Genomic DNA, 18,081 nt, shown 5'->3' on the forward strand with positions numbered 1-18,081 from the left:
GATACAGGCTTTTGCAGTATTGATATTGCAAAAGACTGCAATAAACATACAAGCCCTCTGATCAATCACTTTGTTTTTGACTGTGTTTTTGTCCTTAACAAATCCCAGGCGAGTGTTTCTGTGGCAGTGTTGGGCAGTAGCTTTGCTACATGTAGCAGTGCTACTAGCTTAACTACATTTCCCAGTAGTGTGGAGGTTACATCAGAGCCAGTTTATGGGGAGCCAGACTGCTACTGAGTGTTGACTGGTCGATAAACTGATTAGCTCATTGGCTAAAACTGTACACACACACTGACGTCATGAGTGTACAGGAGGCGCTGTTAAAAAGTCCTATAACTGGAGTTTAAAAGTATTCAAAAATATAACAGCAGTGTTGGAATATTGTATGATAGTGTGTATTATGAAAACAAGTGTACAAGAGCAAAATGATTACGCATTTGCAAAACATGATTTTGCACAAAAGCTCCATAAGAACCCATTCATTTTGGACTCTCTCGAGAGTGCCATCTTGCGTCTGACAAACTGGGAAGACATCATTGAGTGGCAATTCACTTCACTTGGAATTCTCTGGTTATGTTGCTATGTTCCAAATCAAGTAACTTTTCAGTGAAGGTATTTTATTATTTGGGGTAGCATTGACTGACTCTACATAATTTATAAAATATACATTTTAGTCAATCAAGTTGTATGTTCTGTGTTGTTTAGTTGAAACTGATGTTTCACTAAGTGTTGCCACATTGGTTACTGTTGTTACATTTGACAAGCTTATAGCCCAGCATAGAGTTTTCAAAGGCAAGTGTGAACAATTTCCCCAGTGTCAGTGTCATTATAATTTTAATTAGCCTCAGAGACATCAGTCATGAAGCAACTTCTCTGTAGCAAGCTAAATTTAGCTAGCAGCATTTCTCTAAAGGCTGGCTTTCATATAGCTATGAGCTTTTTTATATTAAATAACAGGTAGCTTAGCTTGCTACAACACTGTCTGTACTGTTTTGATGACTAAAAGTATTCATACAGTCTAACAAAAGTGAATTATTTTGGTCAAAATAATGTAGGCCTATCCTTAACCATGTCATATTATTCATTCACCATGGCATTTTTAATATATTGCAAGGCATATCACATTTGCAATATGTAGCAATATTATCACAATACTAGCATTTTGTCCAAATCACCGTTTATCCTACTATATGCTATTTTAAGTATTGCTGTGGCTGCATCTCAGTTGTCTCTATTAGACAGTTTATAGTTTTGACAGGGATGAATAGGCAAGTCAAAAGTAAAACTGACAATAGACATGTCTCCAGTCCCATACAAGGCACTGTTATCATGCTGAAATCAGCAGAAAATGCAGGATGGGTTATCAGAGGGAGAATAAGAATGAATCCAGCCTGATGTCAATGTTGTTAGCTGTGTATTTTTTCCCATGGGATAGTAAAGTGTTTGAGTAGTATGAATGTGATGTTTTATGTGCAATGCTTAAATGAAAAATAGCTCAAGTTTAGTAGTTTTAAAGAAAAAAGTCGACCAAGGATCATCTGATACCTAAGGTTTCAATATCAGTATCAGAAAAGAAAAAGTTGTATTGTATTACAGTGATATTACAGTAATCTGTAACAATGTAAGGATGTGACGAAATATAGTCTCCCCTGATGTATGATTTAATAGAAGTGAATTGAATTTTACTGCAGTCTGTGTTTACTTATAAATCAAATATGAGTATGTGTGTGTGTGTTTCTGTGGGTCAATATTGACGTGCACTATAATTGAGGGTCTTTCTGCCTGTGCAGGAATATAGAGCTGAATGCTGAATCATCAGTCTAAGGTCACATCCAAACACACACTCAACACGCACCCTTGTTGACCTTCATACTGCTCTTGTCTTTGCACAGTGTAAGAGATATCTGACCCTCTGCTCAAAATCAGTTGTTCTTAAACTGGGGGAAGTGCTAAAGGGGCCACAGAAAAATCTCAGAAGTTGTGTCTCTACTTAGTATTTTTTAATTTAGTCAGTTTATCAAATCTCTTGACCATATTTAAAAAGTGATATACTCATTTGAAAATGTTGGATGTTATTAAACTCACATTAAATAGTTAAATATGTGCCAACCAACCACAATTCATGGCTGTTTCTCACCCACTTAAAAATAAATGATCTTTTCTGGGTTTTTTCATCCCGTTCCTAACAAGTTATTTTTCACTTTAAGAGGATGCAGTGTTTTGTAGGACTGTTCAGTCCATAAGTTTGTTTTTTGCTTTGGTCTATTTTGTCATATATATCATATATTGTAGTGTAATATATCGCGACAGTTTTACTTAGGCATAGATTTGGTGAAGGCGAGAATTGTGTACCCTTCAGTGTTTATGTCCTTGCATGCAGCCTCATGAGAAATGCAGTCTAAGCATTGGCCCGATCGTAGAGAGATTGCAATTTCGAACCTTGGTGATGCCACAGCCATCCAGGAGACCAAGAGAGCATAACTGGTCTTGCTGTCTCTTGGTGGGTAGGAAGAATCTCCCTCTCTACCACATCAGTCAGCGTGATGTTAGCCAACACAGGTGTCTGTTAGCTGATGTAACAGAATTGGCGGTTAATGTTCTCCTTCAAACATGATGAGCTGTCCAATGACATTGCTTTAGAGGCAGTTTGATGCCACCTAAAGATGAGGTGGCGTTAAATTTGTCTCGGAGGAAGCATGTGCTAGCCTTCACTCTCATAGCTTGGTTGTAAGGGAGAGCTATTGGGAAGGAAAACCAGGTAAAAATTAAAAAAAGCATGCACCTATCCAATATTTCTCTCATGATACTGATTTCAATGCCTGAACTCAAGTTATTGTTCCATACTGAATGCCAATCTAATACCAGTGCATTAATATTTTGTTGCAGCAAAGTACATAAACATAAATCTACCATTTTTTTTAATTATACAAAATTTTAAATATTGTTCTAGAAAAAAAATTGTTTTATTAAAATCACATCATCATCAATAAGAAACAGCACTGAACGTGGTCACATCCCACAGATGTTTGTTCTGTTTAATAAGGTCAGTATTGGTGCTGATACCAATCCAGTTTATCACACTGTTGCATCACTAATCCATTCACCGTGAAATGAGTAAAGGAAAAAGGATTTACAAGATTTTCTTGTACAGTAGTGATAATATATAGCTTCTGCTGGGGGTATTTCTTGGAGTATCAGTACTGAATATCTCTGTTTTAGTGAATGAGTGTAATGAGTGAATGAGTTAACGAGGGGAAAAAAGAGTGGAAGAAAAAAAAAGCCAGTCTCTTCGTATTAGCCATTAGCCATTAGCATAGCATGGAGAGTAGCTGGCTTTCTGTGTGCACCACCTAAGGCGCTCCTTGCTCAGCCAGCTGCTTCTGGTGAAGCCGCAGTCTCGGGCAAGAGGTTCCACAGCTTCTCAACTAAAACTGATAGAGTGAACAGCTTGTAATATTTACTAAATTCCAGCACCATCTGCCGGTTGTGAATTAAAGCGTGAAGGTAAGAGAAGCAGATATCAGACAAATGACTTCTGGACACAAAATAACATTTTGCACCATTTTTGCCATGCTTAGAGAAGCCACAGTGAACTTTACATACACTCACTTTTATCTTGTTGGGGTTAGGAAGCAATATTAACTTGTGTCTACATATTGTCACGCATCCGTCAAGCTCCAAGACGAACCCAGACTACATCTCCCAGATCACATGACTCTTGAGCTTCCCTCACACACAGTCTCACTCAGACTCCATCTCCCAGAACCCTCTGGGAGATCACATGACTCCTGACCTCTCCGTACGCTCCAATCAGCGCTCTAGATCTCCTGAATACTGATTCTCTTCACCTGTGTCTCATGTCATATGACCTTCTTAGTTTAGTTTATAAGCCCGGGCTGTAGCCATAGCTAATTGCGAGGTATTGTATCTTTTGTGATCTACTGAGCATTCTACTATTTGCCTGTATACTGTTTATGACCATTGCTTTCCGTTTTTTGACTCTGCCTTTTGCCTTTCCCCTTTAGACTGTTTGCCTTTCTGGTTTGACTCCTGTTTTTGACCTTTTTGCCTGTTTTCCTTGCCACTGCCATTTTGCTTAACCCTCTTGGATTGTTTGCCCTTGGTGATGATCATCTGTTTGTATTTACTGCTCATTTTGGAATTGACCCCTGCCTGTTTTGTGACTACGAACTTGGATTCTGATCCTAACAGTAAAGCCTCAATTGTGTTTTGTAACCGCAAGCGTCTGGCTCTTGTTGGCTCGTTACACATATTACTAACTTCTGTTTTTTCTTTTTTGCTCAATAAAATATTTTAGATTTACTTCAGTTATTAAAAGTGAAGGGACATCCAGAATAATATATTGTTAACCTATAAAAAAGGTTTACTTGGAAATAAAAATACATAAATACACCGTGATATATGCCCAAACCGCCAGTAAGCTTAATAATATTGTGATATGAATTTATGCTCGTACAGCCCACTACTAACAGAAGACATAAAATAATTTCTGTCTGTAACAGCTGATATAAATCTCTCTCTCTCTGTCTCTCTGTATCTCTCTTTCTCTCTCTCCCTCTCTCCCTCTCCCTCCCCCTGTAGGTGATGTGTCTCCCATTAGTATGTCCCCGATCAGCCAGTCTCAGTTTATTCCGCTGGGAGAAATTCTGTGTTTGGCGATTTCAGCCATGAACTCCGCCCGCAAGCCCGTCACACAGGACGCCCTGATGGAGCACCTCACCTCCTGCTTTCCAGGTACAGATACACACAAATGTGTACACATACAGTGTCAGGACATGGAACCACACAAATGTCCACCAACACAGACCACCCTTTTATTTGTTTAATTGCCACCATTTAGAGCAAGTTATTCATTTTTCAGCATCAGGTAAAACAGCATAAAACAGGTATTCAACAGAAAATTATTCAGAAGCTTCAACAGTGAATTATAATATAAAAAGTTTCTGCATTTAGTGTGTATTCGGTTTCTCACAATCTCAAACACATTCAGTCCATTGTTCTCAGAACACCAGCAAAGTTTCTTTTTAGCACCTTTGTTTTAAGAGTGCATGTTCAGCTTACAGCTAATCATTTAAACCATAAACTACTAAAGCAATTAAAAATAGTATAGGAGCATCCCTAAATCTTAACACTCATTGTGAATGCAAAGATATATACATATGCACAGTTATTTAATCTGTAAACGCCCCCTTATTTCCCCATTTCCAAACCCCCTCTCATATCCCTTCAACATGAGGAACACAGTGCTTTTTACTTTAGGCGAATAGGGAATATGGTGCTCTGTGTTTGACCAGATTGAGAGGATGGGATGGAGCACAAAAAAAAAAAAACCTAAAATAATCTCACACTGTAGCAATAATCAGAAAATGAACCAGCGGAATCTTTAGATCATCACCCATTAACTGTTAAAGCATAAGCTGAACTATTGATAAATGTTAAACAAAAGTAGTACAGGTGGTGCTGTTGCTAGCTTAGTAGGCCAATTACGTTAATTATGCTAAACATATCACAGAAAATGTCACTCCAACACCTGTAACTTGACTTCACTCCCTCAGATTTGAGTCTTTATCCTCAGCACTGTTATAGACCAACACCACCATTCAAACTGCAGCCTAAAATTGCCAAAGCCTCTAAACTATCACATTATAAAAAAGATTTCTGGTTTGTGAGAGATATTTTAGTGAGGTTGCCAGTCTCATGATGTCAGTTACATTTTTTTATTTTATTTTATTATTATTTTTTTTTAATGTGCTTGTTAAGACGCTGTGGTGCACTGTGGCCAAAATTCGAATTTGTTGAACTTTGACATGCACTGAACTTGAAACATGAATGTAGGCTATTTCTTGTCATTGTGTCACAGGATATAAAAAAACATGAAGAATTCAGTTTTTCTTGAATCGTAAAATAATGTGTTAAAGAAGTGTGTTTGAGATGTTTGTTTGAGTTCCTCTAATGTGTGGTTTGCATCACATCGATGTAGCACCCTATGAATTGCTATTTTACAGATGTACTGAGAAAGCCTGTGTTTTGAATGGAAAATGTGAACTCGGTACTATGGAAACACATTTAATACAGATATCAATCTACATAATTATAATACGTGATCCAAGAGGAGTTCACCTTTTAAAAAAAAAAAAATATTTCGAGTGGAAGGTTTTGCGATATTTAAAGCTTTTTTCAAATGTGTTTAGTGGGGCACATGTAGCTGTGCTACAGTCGTTCATTACACAGACCGAAGCTGCTCCGGCTTTTCAGGGATAACAACCCCAGCACAAATCCATAATCAGTATTTTGCTGACGAGGGTTTTGCAGCTGGGTGATGTCATTCTGGTGCTGTCCATCATGGTGCACATTGAGAAGTGCGGACTTGGCAGAGTTTTGGATGCTTGGCAAACTGGGAAGTTACATCAATGCTTTTTTCAACTGTTTTATACCCACACAGGGTGGAATTTATGTAATGCCTGCGACCACTTATATTTAATCACTGCTGGTACAAAAATGAAGAATGACTTTGTTGGAATTGTATGCGCACACACACCACTGTGGAGAACAAAGGAATATTGGTATTTATGATGTTAAATTGTTTAAAGCCAGATCTGTTTGTAAGAGATATATCTATGTAAAACAGATCTAAAATTAAGGCAGACTTTAAAACATCAGACAGTGAAAGATCTAGAGCTGATCGGAAAATCTTCACTATTCAGTTATCACTATGTAAAAGTAAGAGTTTAATGTTGTCTTGTTGCGTAAACAAGCTGATAAGTCAAAATCCTCTCTGCATCCACAGTGTAACAAAATTCAGACTGGCAGTTTTATATTTACAGTTGGAATAGGGCTTGTAGTTTTATTTTGAAGCATACCGCACACAACGTTTGTACAAAGACAAAACATTGATTTGTTTCAAGATCTCAGAGGGTCATTTATTTTCAAGTCCCACTAAAACAACTGCTTTTTCTACATGCCTCTATAAAGGCAGGCAGCAAAAACAAACTGAAACTAAATTTGTGCACGCTAATTATTTTTGTTGCGTGTATATGTGGTACCAGCCGCCCAGTACCACCCCACTCCTGTCCCCCATGCGGATCCGTGTTGAATTGTTCATTAATTTCAGGAAGACTTGCGAATGTGACACATTGTCCTCTGTAAACAAAAGTATGGTCAAAATTCAGGCTTCAAGATCTACACTACTACTGTTTTGTAGTTGTAGTACAGAGCAGTTGTTCAGAGGTACCGGCCGGGCAACCAGGGTCCTTCTGTGTGGAGTTTGCATGTTCTTCCCGTGTCTGCATGGGTTTCTTCCAGATGCTCCGGTTTCCTCCCACAGTCCCAAAACATACACTCAGGCCAACTGGATATGCTAAATTGCCCATAGGTGTGAGTGTGTGCGTAAATATATTTGTCTGTCTGCCCTGCGATGGACTGGCGACCTGTCCAGGGTGTTTCCTGCCTTCCGCCCAGTGACCGCTGGGATAGGCTCGCGACACAGAAGGATAAGCAGCTTAGAAAATGTGTGTGTGTGTGTGTGTGTGTGTGTGTGTGTGTGTGTGTGTGTGCACGCATCATAAAGTGGTTAAGTTGTACAAAGTAAAAGTCATTCAGAGTGGATCAATTCTAGCTCCTTTGTAGAAGGTTACTACTTGGAATGGTTATAAATATTCTGTCTCATGCCTGAGACATTGTTTTAATGACAATTTTGAGGTAAGCTTTAAAGATAAAGATTTAGAAAACACATTTTTTAAAAAGCCATTCCTGGTGGAGAGGTACATACAGGGCATTGCAAGACAAAATAGTCCCCAAAGAAAGTTCTTTTTTTACATATTTACCACTATTACACCACTATTATACCACATATACCATATTCAGAGAAACCTTAATAAGAAGATTTGAAGTTGATAAGTTTATCTATGATTTATTATTTCACATGAAATGACTATGATGATTGAAATGTGGGATAATTTTTAAAAATCTGTGGAATTCTTCTTTATGACTTTAAGAAAGCAGCAGTTGCCGATTCTTGTGTCTAAAGCAGCAGGACATTTTTCAACATCTCTTAAACTGAGGTGAAAATTTTAATTTACCCTAAATGTAGTTGATCAGCCAAGACCTGTCAGGTGTTCAAAGTTTGCTTTTACTTTTGTTTTCAGCTAGGCACTTTTTGTCCATGTTTATAGATAACAGTGGCAAAACCTACATAAGAAGGTCTGTTTGATAAGGTATGATGATTTAGGTATGTTAGGCAGTTAGCGTGGTGCTAATTGGTGGTGTATAAGCTTTCTTTACGTCTTAGCTACAGTTGTATCATAATTCTAGTGCGTTAACATGCACCCAATAATCCCATCATAATCGGATTTCTGCAGTAATATGGTTATGTAAACAGCATACACCGATTTCTTAGATCAGAGTAAAGTCTAGAAATCAGATTGAGAAATCTGGGTTTTAGCTTAGTTATCAGATTTCTCAGGGTAAACTTATTTCTCAGTCTGCGCATGTGCAAAAACCATAGTACTGGAAATAAGTAAGCAGCATTGCCACGAGACAGCAACTAAACCCCCTTTAGAGCGATGCTGAAACCAAACACATGCTAGAAGAAATGATGGATTTAAATATTCTTCATCTTCTATATGATGTATGTTCATTCTTTCAGGTAAAGTGACTCGATATTTTTAAAAAAATCTGCGGAATGACGTTGGAGTTTTACATCAGGTCTGTGAATTCTTTGGCCATTTGCAAAGCAGAAATCCGATTATTGCCTGACTCATGTAAACCTGGAGTTTTCCCATTATCAGATTACCAAGTGCATGTAAACGCATTGATCAAATTACTGGAAATATCTGATTTTCTACAGTTATCGAACTATTAAGTGCATGTAAATGCACTCATTGACTACATCTGGGGTAAAGGGGACACTGTGCAAATTAGATTTAGCAAACTTGCATGATCGTCACCATAATAGATTAAATAAACAGGAATATTGTAATTGAACTCATGTAGACCATTAATTGAGATCTCTTGTCCCCTTTGTCTGAATAGTTAGTAGATTTTCAGCATCTACCTTTGAGAAGCACACAAAAAAGACATCACTGTTTCGCACAATGGCTTATTTGTTCTTAAAGCCCCTGTCTACCCATGGTCATGATTTTCTTCTAAATATTATTTATAGTTTTTGATGTGGCAGTTTGTGACAGTGAACTAGCAGAGAAAGAATAATGAGATGAGATTCTGTTAAGAGATTTTTTTTAAATGACTTTTTCTTTCAATTTCTTTGTTTCGATTTGGTGACATCAGGTCTGCCAAACTCTCAAAAAAGTGATTGCTCTGCTGCTGCTCCAAGTCCCAGCCAAAACTCCCAGCAAGTAGGTTATTTAAGGTTTTCTAAATGTGTTAACCGTGCTTGGAATGAAGGTTTATTTTGCTGTTGTTTGTAGTGTAGCTGGACGCTGCTTGCCACTTGCGTTAGCCACTTGTTGCCAGATCCTACTACAAGTGATTAAATTCATTTATTAGAGTGCGATAGCTAGATGCCCACTTTAACTGTTGGAATAAAATGATACATTAGCTTTGTTTTATGTAGCTACCCCTCTAACAGAGTTAAAAAGCCATTCCTGGCCATTCCCCATCAGGGTTCACAGTGTTTCCCTGCAGTTGTACTTTACAGGCACACAAGACGTTTCTCTACGGTGTCCACAAATATGACCACGCAGACTCATAAAGAGAGCTCTTGTGAGCTCTGTGGCCCAGCAGTTTTACACCCAGCTGGACTGGGTGTTCAGCTATTGGATACGATGTGTCCGTGATATTCTCGTCATGAGACGAGAATGCTGCAAAATGTAATTAGATCTCTGACAGCCTATACTTTGTTTTGCACTTTTTGCTCACCATTCAGGGATCGGTTGAGAAGAGCGAAGTGGTCTTTGTTCTTGTGGGGTGGGTTCAAATGTGTAGGGCTGAACCATACCAAGTGGTGGTGTGGCTCACCACTGCCACTGGATCCGGATTGTTTACATGGCCTGAGAGATGGCACTGTCAATCATTTTGCCTTTTGACATGCCCACACAGTTCTGAGCAGGCAGTAGCACAGAATATTGGGAGCATTTATCTACTGTTAAATTGTATGAATTTTTTTATATATATATATATATATAATTTCTTGAATATAAATCAAGTATAGTGTTCAGGAGTTCAGGCGGACCACAAAGTCAAGTTCAGGCCACAACCTGCTGTTATCAGCTGTTAATCCACTGGTTCAGGTGATCGCCATCAGCGCACTTACTTAAGCTGCTTTAGCCTGCCCATTTTTGCAGCTTCCTCCACAGCCACCTTGCAACCACCTCCACCCTATCTCCTCCCCATTTTATCTGACTTGTTCAGTGTTATGTTTGTTGTCACTGATGCCTGCTCTGTTCTGTGCCCTAAAGAGGGGTTTTTCTGCTAGTTGCCTGATTTATGTCTATATGTGCCTCTTTCTTTCTCTGTGCTTGTATAAGTCAGGAGGAGACAACTGAAGGTGATTGAAGGACATTTTCTACAATTTAATATTGGTCAGAAGTGGCCAGTGGTAGAGGCAGAAGTTAATGTCTCTCCTGTGTAACCTTGTGCAGTGTGAGGCACTTTTGTGAGAACTGTGAGCTGAAGATTTTGCTGAGGAAGAGAAATAGTGTGTGAAGACTACATCACAGGAGCTTCATCACAGCTCTGTCAATATCCTATAAGACTGGCAAGGGGGGGGTTTAGCTGACAGACCACACATAAATTTCTCAATAGCCATTGAACTGAAGCCCATAAACTTTAGTCAGAGTTCTCTGACCTAGTGATCTTCATACTGCATCACTCAAACAATTTGAGCAAAATTAATCAACTGCTCCGATCCAAAGTTTCAAAATCCAGGTTTCGCACAGGACCTGACATTGTGTCAGCTGATCAGGAATGTTTATATAATCAAGGCGAACTGACCACTTGGTTGAAAGCAAAATACATTCACTTTCACTCCTGAATATTACATACTTATGCAGTACGTTTGACGCATGTGGATGTATAAAATAATTATAAAACAATTAATTCAAAGCTTAGCTTATTTATTCATGACATTCAACTGCTTTTGAGAATTTATCCTAAGAAATGAAACCGTTAAACCAAGTCATTTAGATTGTAACAAACAGAATCCAGTATTTGATTATACAGACAACATGAATTCCGACTTGTTTAAAAGCCTCTGCCTCTAGTACAAGGGTTCAAAAAGATTCTGAATGTTCATGATTGTCTTGCTTATTTCTACCATCAATATTCTGACCACTTAACTTTGACTACTTAAACCTCTACCCTCGTTTACTTTAATCCAGGGCTGCCAGGCCAAGATGCTTGCTTTGGCATGCCTTACCCAATCAGAGAACAAAATGAAGTTAAGAAATAACTGAAGTTTAGGAGGAAGACCATGTCTGATGTCATATAAATGTTTATCTCTATCTATATCTTACATTTCAAGTGACAGCGTTTTCACAGTCCTATATCTCTGTTCAACAAGGGAGGGTCCAGCCTATTAGCTCAAGCAGAAGCCGCCCAGAGCTCCAGCCCAAGTTCTCAGCATTCTCTCCCTTCTTTTGGTCATGCAGTCTCTTTTCATACTTTAATTATATGTTGAAGGCATGTTTCATATTTGCAAACAGCTAGCTTTCTCACTCAGAAGGCATTCTCCCTAGGCGTTCACAATTCAAATTGCAACTCCTGTACCTTCTTTTTTTGCATAATGTTTTGTCTTTTACATGACAAGACAAAGTTTACACCCCTGTTTTAATCTATGTTGTTAAAGCTCTCTATTCAGATTTCATTGTGCTGTACATTCAGTTTCTACTGTAGTTCTACAAACAGGTGACAAGCTAAAGAAAAAAAAATCATCATATAGTGCCTTAGGAATTTGTTGGGCCACCATGAGCCGCCAGAACACCTTCAGTGCTTCTCAGCTTCCACAAGATTCTACACATTTTACAAGTCTCTAGAACTCCTCTAAAAAAAAAAAGATGGCATACCATTCTTCCAAAAGATATTCCTTTAGCTGGTGTTTTGAGAATGATGGTGGAGAGCACTGTTTAACATGTCAGTCCAAAATCTACCCAAAAGTGTTCAATGGGATTTAGATCAGGTGACTATGAAGGCCACAGCAGATGATTTACATAATTTTCATACTCATTAAACCATTCTGTGACCCCTTAAACTATGTGGATGGGGTGTTCAGTAACTTTGTATTGATTTGCTGTCACTTTTCCCTCTAATGGGGCAAATTTACCCAATCCATGCTGGTGGACTCTGCCACTGTAGGGGTCAGCCATTCAAGCCTATATGACACAGTACTTTAGTCACTAGTCCTATTGAAACAATAGCCAGGTGAGCAGTTTTTTGGGATGGAAGTTCCTGCCAGCCATTCCCCAATAATGAACCCTATTTTAAAGTGTGTAAACTAATTTATTTTCTTCTTTATGAATTTTGTATATTTTATGTCACCATCTGCTGGCTATATAGAAACATGCCTCATTTACAGCACATAGCAAGTCCATGGAATCAAAAGCTTACTGTTATCTTAACTTACACAGACCATAATTTCACAATTCGTCTGCAAACCCTTGCCTCTCTGTCACAACTTTTGGCCAGTTATGAATAAGGCGGTTAATATTTCTTGAACCATGCCAGTTAAAGGAGCTTAAAATTTAAGCTGAATTACCCTGTAACCAGTCAGTTTTGTGCAGAAACTTCTAAATTCAGAACAGTTTAGTTGTACTGTATCCTCAGTGTTAATAATTCTAGGGCACTAGTCTTAACATTTGTGTGGTGTAGTAAGTCTATTAGTTTATTCGTTTAAGTATTAGTTCCTTTGTCCTCTGGACAGTAGCATCAGTATGGCTTCCATGTAGTGTTCAGACCATGTGTGGAAAACGATTTGCAGCCAATGAGAATAAAGAATGTTAAAATCCCAAGCTCTGCTCTTAGAAACTGACCAATCAAAGAGTAGAGTGTGCAAACTTTACTGCAAAGAAACACCGTGCTTCCCCTTTTCAAAGAGAGATGCGACAAAAAAGAGAAAAAGAGCCGAGTCTCTATGGTTGCGTCATGTTGTTATGGCAACTACCAGGGTATGATGTAATGGCAGGCAACACTTAACCCAGACTAGTTACAGCTTATCTTCTACTTTATCCCGCTTGTTTCAATGGTGTGTGTGCATGAATGTGTGGATGTGTGTGTGTGGTAAAGCTGATTGAGGTAATATGAGGACTGGAGTGAAGGGAGGATACTGCTTGCCCTGTAGCACTCAGTCTAGTCTGTTAAAGTCCTGTGCCTGGAAGACTTTGGGCCTTGTTTGATTGCTGTGCAGACTACTCAAAAGCAAGGTAAAGAGTCATCCACAGCACAAACAAGTACAAGAACAGTTTTTGATTATGCTGCCGTAATTCACTCATGTTTTCAGTAAGGTTTATATTCCAAACTTCTAGTGAGTCTGAAATGTTAAACTCAAACAATTTTGTTGTTATTACATGTATTTAAATATATAACTGAATTAATGCAGATACTAATTTAAATGGGTCCGTTTAAAGCCTTATAACTTAATGTATTTGATACCACAAAAGCAGAAACTGAAATATTGAAAAGGAGACTTCGCAGAAGCTTATTGTCATTCATGAAAGCTTATGAGAGAGGACCAATTTGGTCAGACTAGCAGTGGCAGTTTTAGAACCATTATCAGGTTGAGGGGCTTACAGACACAGTAATGAAAGATGAGGTAATGCCTGGTCTTCTGTGATTGGTGAATATTCTAGTGGTTGTAATCTTAAGTGCTGCTACTGATTGGCTTTCAGCAGTTGTTTGTTTAATCACACCTACTTCTGGTTAATCCTACTTCTGGCAACTCAGATACATGAGAACTTACACTGCATAATGCTACATGAACTCTCTAATCCATTTTTGTCCATTTTTATTATTTCTCTGCTCTGTGTTTCAAAAATTCGTTTTGTGTCCGAACTAAAATACATAATTAACGCTAATTGTTTTATGGTTTTTACAATTTCAAAGTTTGACTTCACATACTGACTAACAAACTTTGTTGAAACATGCACATGCAAGGAGTGTAGCTAGCCCTCAGTAGGTGGCGGTAATGCACACTAAGTTAACCTGTCAGCTGCCATTCGTCTAGTAGAAGAAGATTCGGACATTACTACTCTGTAATGTCTTTCGGATTTCTCAAATACTAGAGGGCTCTCCCGAATGAATCCAAAATGAATGGGTTAAGATGGAGCATTTGAGCAAAAACATAGTTTATAAATGTTTAAACATTAATCATATAAAACAATACATTCTTTTCCTAAACACAGAACATCATAAAACATTTTAACACCACTGTTATATTTTTGAGCGCTTTTGAACTCTAGTTGTAGGAGTTTAAAATGACACCTCATGTATGTTCATGACGTCAGTGAGAGCGAACAGCCAATAAGCTGCTCCGCTTGCCAACCAATCAGCACCCAGTAGCAGTAACGTTAGCGTCCTGCTGGCCAAAACCTGTTTGCTGTAGAAAAAGAAAACATACAGGTAGGTTATCTTTGCTTCTTTTAGTGAAATACATCCTTCTACTTTCTAAAATTAAAGGACAGCTCTGGGCAAGTGATCAGATACTTTTCTGTTTTAGCCGTTTAGTAGCTCCATTCACCCCCATTCATTAAGCACTCCTCGCGGGCGGTCTTTGTTTTTTTTGTTTTTTAAAATAACGGGGAAATAGACCCTTTTCACAAGAAACAGAAGTGCATAACCGTTGGGTAAAACATTTTCTGCTATTAGGGTTACCCTGCAAGGAGTACCAGCAGATAAAATGCGGAAATGTGAAAAGGGCATGTAGGAAGAGGCCAGGCTCTTCATAAACTGGCTCTGGTTTCTCCTACTACTCAACGTTAAGCCAGATCTTGTGTCTTGTTCTTTGGTGACACTCACACTCACACCATCGTGTACGGACAAAGCCTGTGATTTATGTGCTCACACTCGGTCCGACTGACACGACGCGACATGCGTGCACACACTGCATGTAAAACACAGCCCCTACAGACAGCTCTGTCCACACACAGTTTTCAATAAACCTGTTTCATTCAAAACAACTCACGTCCGAGATCTGAGCAAAAAACACTGGCTGAATCTCAAATGGCTCTCTGCTCCCTTCTCCCTGCGTTGTGCACCACGTCTTAAAATAATGACATCTGCCCCCATACAGTGCATCACATATATAATAAATAGCCATTTGGGATTCAGCTGTGTGTGCACAATTCCATACTGGACGAACATTGCGCTATTTTGATGTAGAAACCAGAACTTACACAGTACATTACTTAGGAAGGAGGGTGCCATTTGAGATTCATCCGTTGACAAAGCATGCTACACCAGTTTTGCTAACTTGTGTGCTCACACTGTGCACTGAAACTAAAAACCAGGCGGTATGCAGACACTTTTACGAAGACAAAAAAATTACCGTATTTATTTATTTATACCTCGCAATTCAACTCAGTCAAACGGAGCACAGTTTGCAACGTTGAGAAATTGGTTCGTGAGACTGCTTAGACTGTAAGACAAGCGACCAGAATTTCTGGTGTGTGAGAAATCCACCCGATCATCCGACTGCTCAATCGGGCATTGGTTCCCCTCTTTCACACTGCATGCCGAATGATGAATTTATGAAATTCAGTCGGCTCCAACCAGATCGGGGTTAAAAACGCATTTGTTATTCTGATGTTGAAATCTATAAACGTAAAGCATTTGTATATAAACGAGAAAACAATTTGTTTCATTTATTTTAACTGTTTTTTATCTAAAATGGCTCACGAACAGTTAATTAAACTAAAGCCGATTTTCGACTCGACTCGCTATTGGTACCAACTACTTTGTTTTCCACTGTAGATATAGTAGCTGGTCGTCATAGCGAAGCTGGATGAAACTGCCGAGACGTGAAGGAGACAAATTTTAGTTCAAAAGAGAGGCAGATGACAGCAAGATAAAATACTGCTGAAAAATCCAGGAGAATTTGGGAAATGCTACATCAGAGTTCAGACAACGAGACGATTCTGGTTGCTCAAAATCGACACGAGGGTACGCTAACCTAGCTAGCGTTAGCTTATGTGTTTTGTGATACTCTTTGACCAGTCAGTGGTTTGTAGCGCTTTTACGTCACCTTTTGCTATCGGCTCAACTTGCTTGGAACCTCGACGGAGTATCAAAAATAGTACCTCGTACCAGGTACCACATCTTTTTAGTGGAAAACCAGACCAAAAAAGCGAGTTGGGTCAAGCTGAGCCGGTACCATGCAATGGAAAAGCGACACAAAAGTAAACTAGGAGCGTTGCCCTATTATTTGCTGTTTAAGTGAGCTTTTAATGAATGGTAGTTGATACTGCATTCCCTGTTTAAACAGTCACTTAAGTAGCCTTTTACCCACCCAGCGGCCAGCTAACAGATTTACTTTCATTTTCTCGTAGTAGGACCACCAGCCTTGGAACTCAAGACATTTTTTCAAGGTCTTGGACTCAGTTGTATTTGTAGTCAGACTTGTCTCAGTTTTGATTGAATCCAACTACAGTTTAATTTAAACAGTCACTGACTCAGTGGTTAAACTGGGCCAGAGCGAATCCTTAGCGCCTTTTGTTTCATCTCAGCGGTAAACAGCTGAGCTCCTGTTCTGTAATCTGATGGAAATGTAAACCGTTTCATAATAAAATTTCGTGAAACCTATTAAACTATTCAGTGTGATAATCCATAGTAAGAAATAACTTTAACCTGCCCCCCCCTTCAAGTTTACTATATTTTTTTTTTTGCCGCTTCACATTTAAATGGTCTTTCTTGTCTAGCTCTACCACCCTGTGAGTACTGGTTGGTTAATTTCTGCTATTTTGTATTGATTTAACTCTGTAAAGATGTGTTTCAATTTTGCTATACCCCATTTAGTAGCCCATGTTATGTGCTGTTATTTATTCTGTTAAATCTGAAATAATTTAAAACATTCCGTCTAGGAGGTTTCAAGCTTGTGTAGCTAGATAACCTACAGCTGTCACCACATAGGAAGTTAACTCAAACATTTGTTTATACATTGTCTGTTCCATGTAAATGTGTTTTGTTTTTGTTTTTTTTACTGAATCTGACAGCCTTGCGTGATGTTTAGTCTACTGTTTTGCTAACTGACTGTTGCTAAATGTACTCGAAGGCACACATTTGCACCCAGCTCGATAGCTAACTGTTTGTAATTTAATATCGCTAATCACAGTTAAATTGGCTAGTGATGTTATGTAAGAAGGCTGGTTTACAGTAGTTTGAAAAGCATGTTTCCATAATCTGGTTGGATTGCACTGAACCTGTCAGCAAAGTGAAAAATTTCACAAGTTTTCTGTGTAAACTCAGTTGTACCGTGTTATGTTTTACTCTCCTAAGGGAAGAAGGATGCATCCATACCATTTTTTTCAGGCCGTGTACGAGTGCACATTTTTTACTACTCACCGATACCAAGTCAGATACCATACTGAGTAACGTACTTAGAATTAAGTAGTTGTTAGTGTAAATAAGTGCAGTGTACTTCAGCTAATATTAATTGATATGCATTAACTAGCTATGCTACATTTGTTACCTTTGATCAAGTAGCACTGCAGTGAAGAAGAGCAGGTTTTGTTCCTCGTCAGAAAAGCGCTTCTGTATAGCTGTAAGTAAAGTATGTTTCATAGGTTTGAATCACAATCTGTCTCAACAACAGTCTCTGTGGCACAGTGACAGCAGGAGTCACATACACTGTGTGATTTTAAAAATCTTGTTTTTAGTTGACTCACACGGTACTTTTGAACAGACCATCATGTAAGGACAAAGCCTAGCCTTTGTATACTCGCACTGTATAAAAACATTCAAATTAACACACTGCACACCAAGTGCTGAGCATAGAGAAACTGAGCAACACTGCTAGCACAGTGAACTGAAGGACAATACAGTCTCTCTACAGCTTATTTTACTATTTCACTATTAATGCTTATGCCTTGCTATTCTACTCGGTCAAATAGAAGTCGG

General features: G+C 38.6%; 1 protein-coding gene across 4 annotated transcripts in view; it reads left to right on the top strand.

The window, feature by feature from the left end:
- Positions 1-18,081, top strand: part of stox2a (storkhead box 2a) — a 134,354-nt gene that overhangs the window by 102,650 nt on the left and 13,623 nt on the right. For 2 of the 4 annotated variants that reach the window (XM_036574864.1, XM_036574865.1), the window contains exon 2: positions 4,603-4,755. In XM_036574864.1, the coding sequence (XP_036430757.1) occupies positions 4,603-4,755 (153 nt within the window). Of the gene's footprint in view, positions 1-3,865; positions 4,212-4,602; positions 4,756-18,081 lie in introns of those variants that run through there. The other 2 variants (XM_036574866.1, XM_036574867.1) reach the window with 2 other exon arrangements.

This window comes from Colossoma macropomum, unplaced genomic scaffold (assembly GCF_904425465.1).
Source record: "Colossoma macropomum unplaced genomic scaffold, Colossoma_macropomum, whole genome shotgun sequence".
Classification (NCBI taxonomy): Eukaryota; Metazoa; Chordata; class Actinopteri; order Characiformes; family Serrasalmidae; genus Colossoma; species Colossoma macropomum.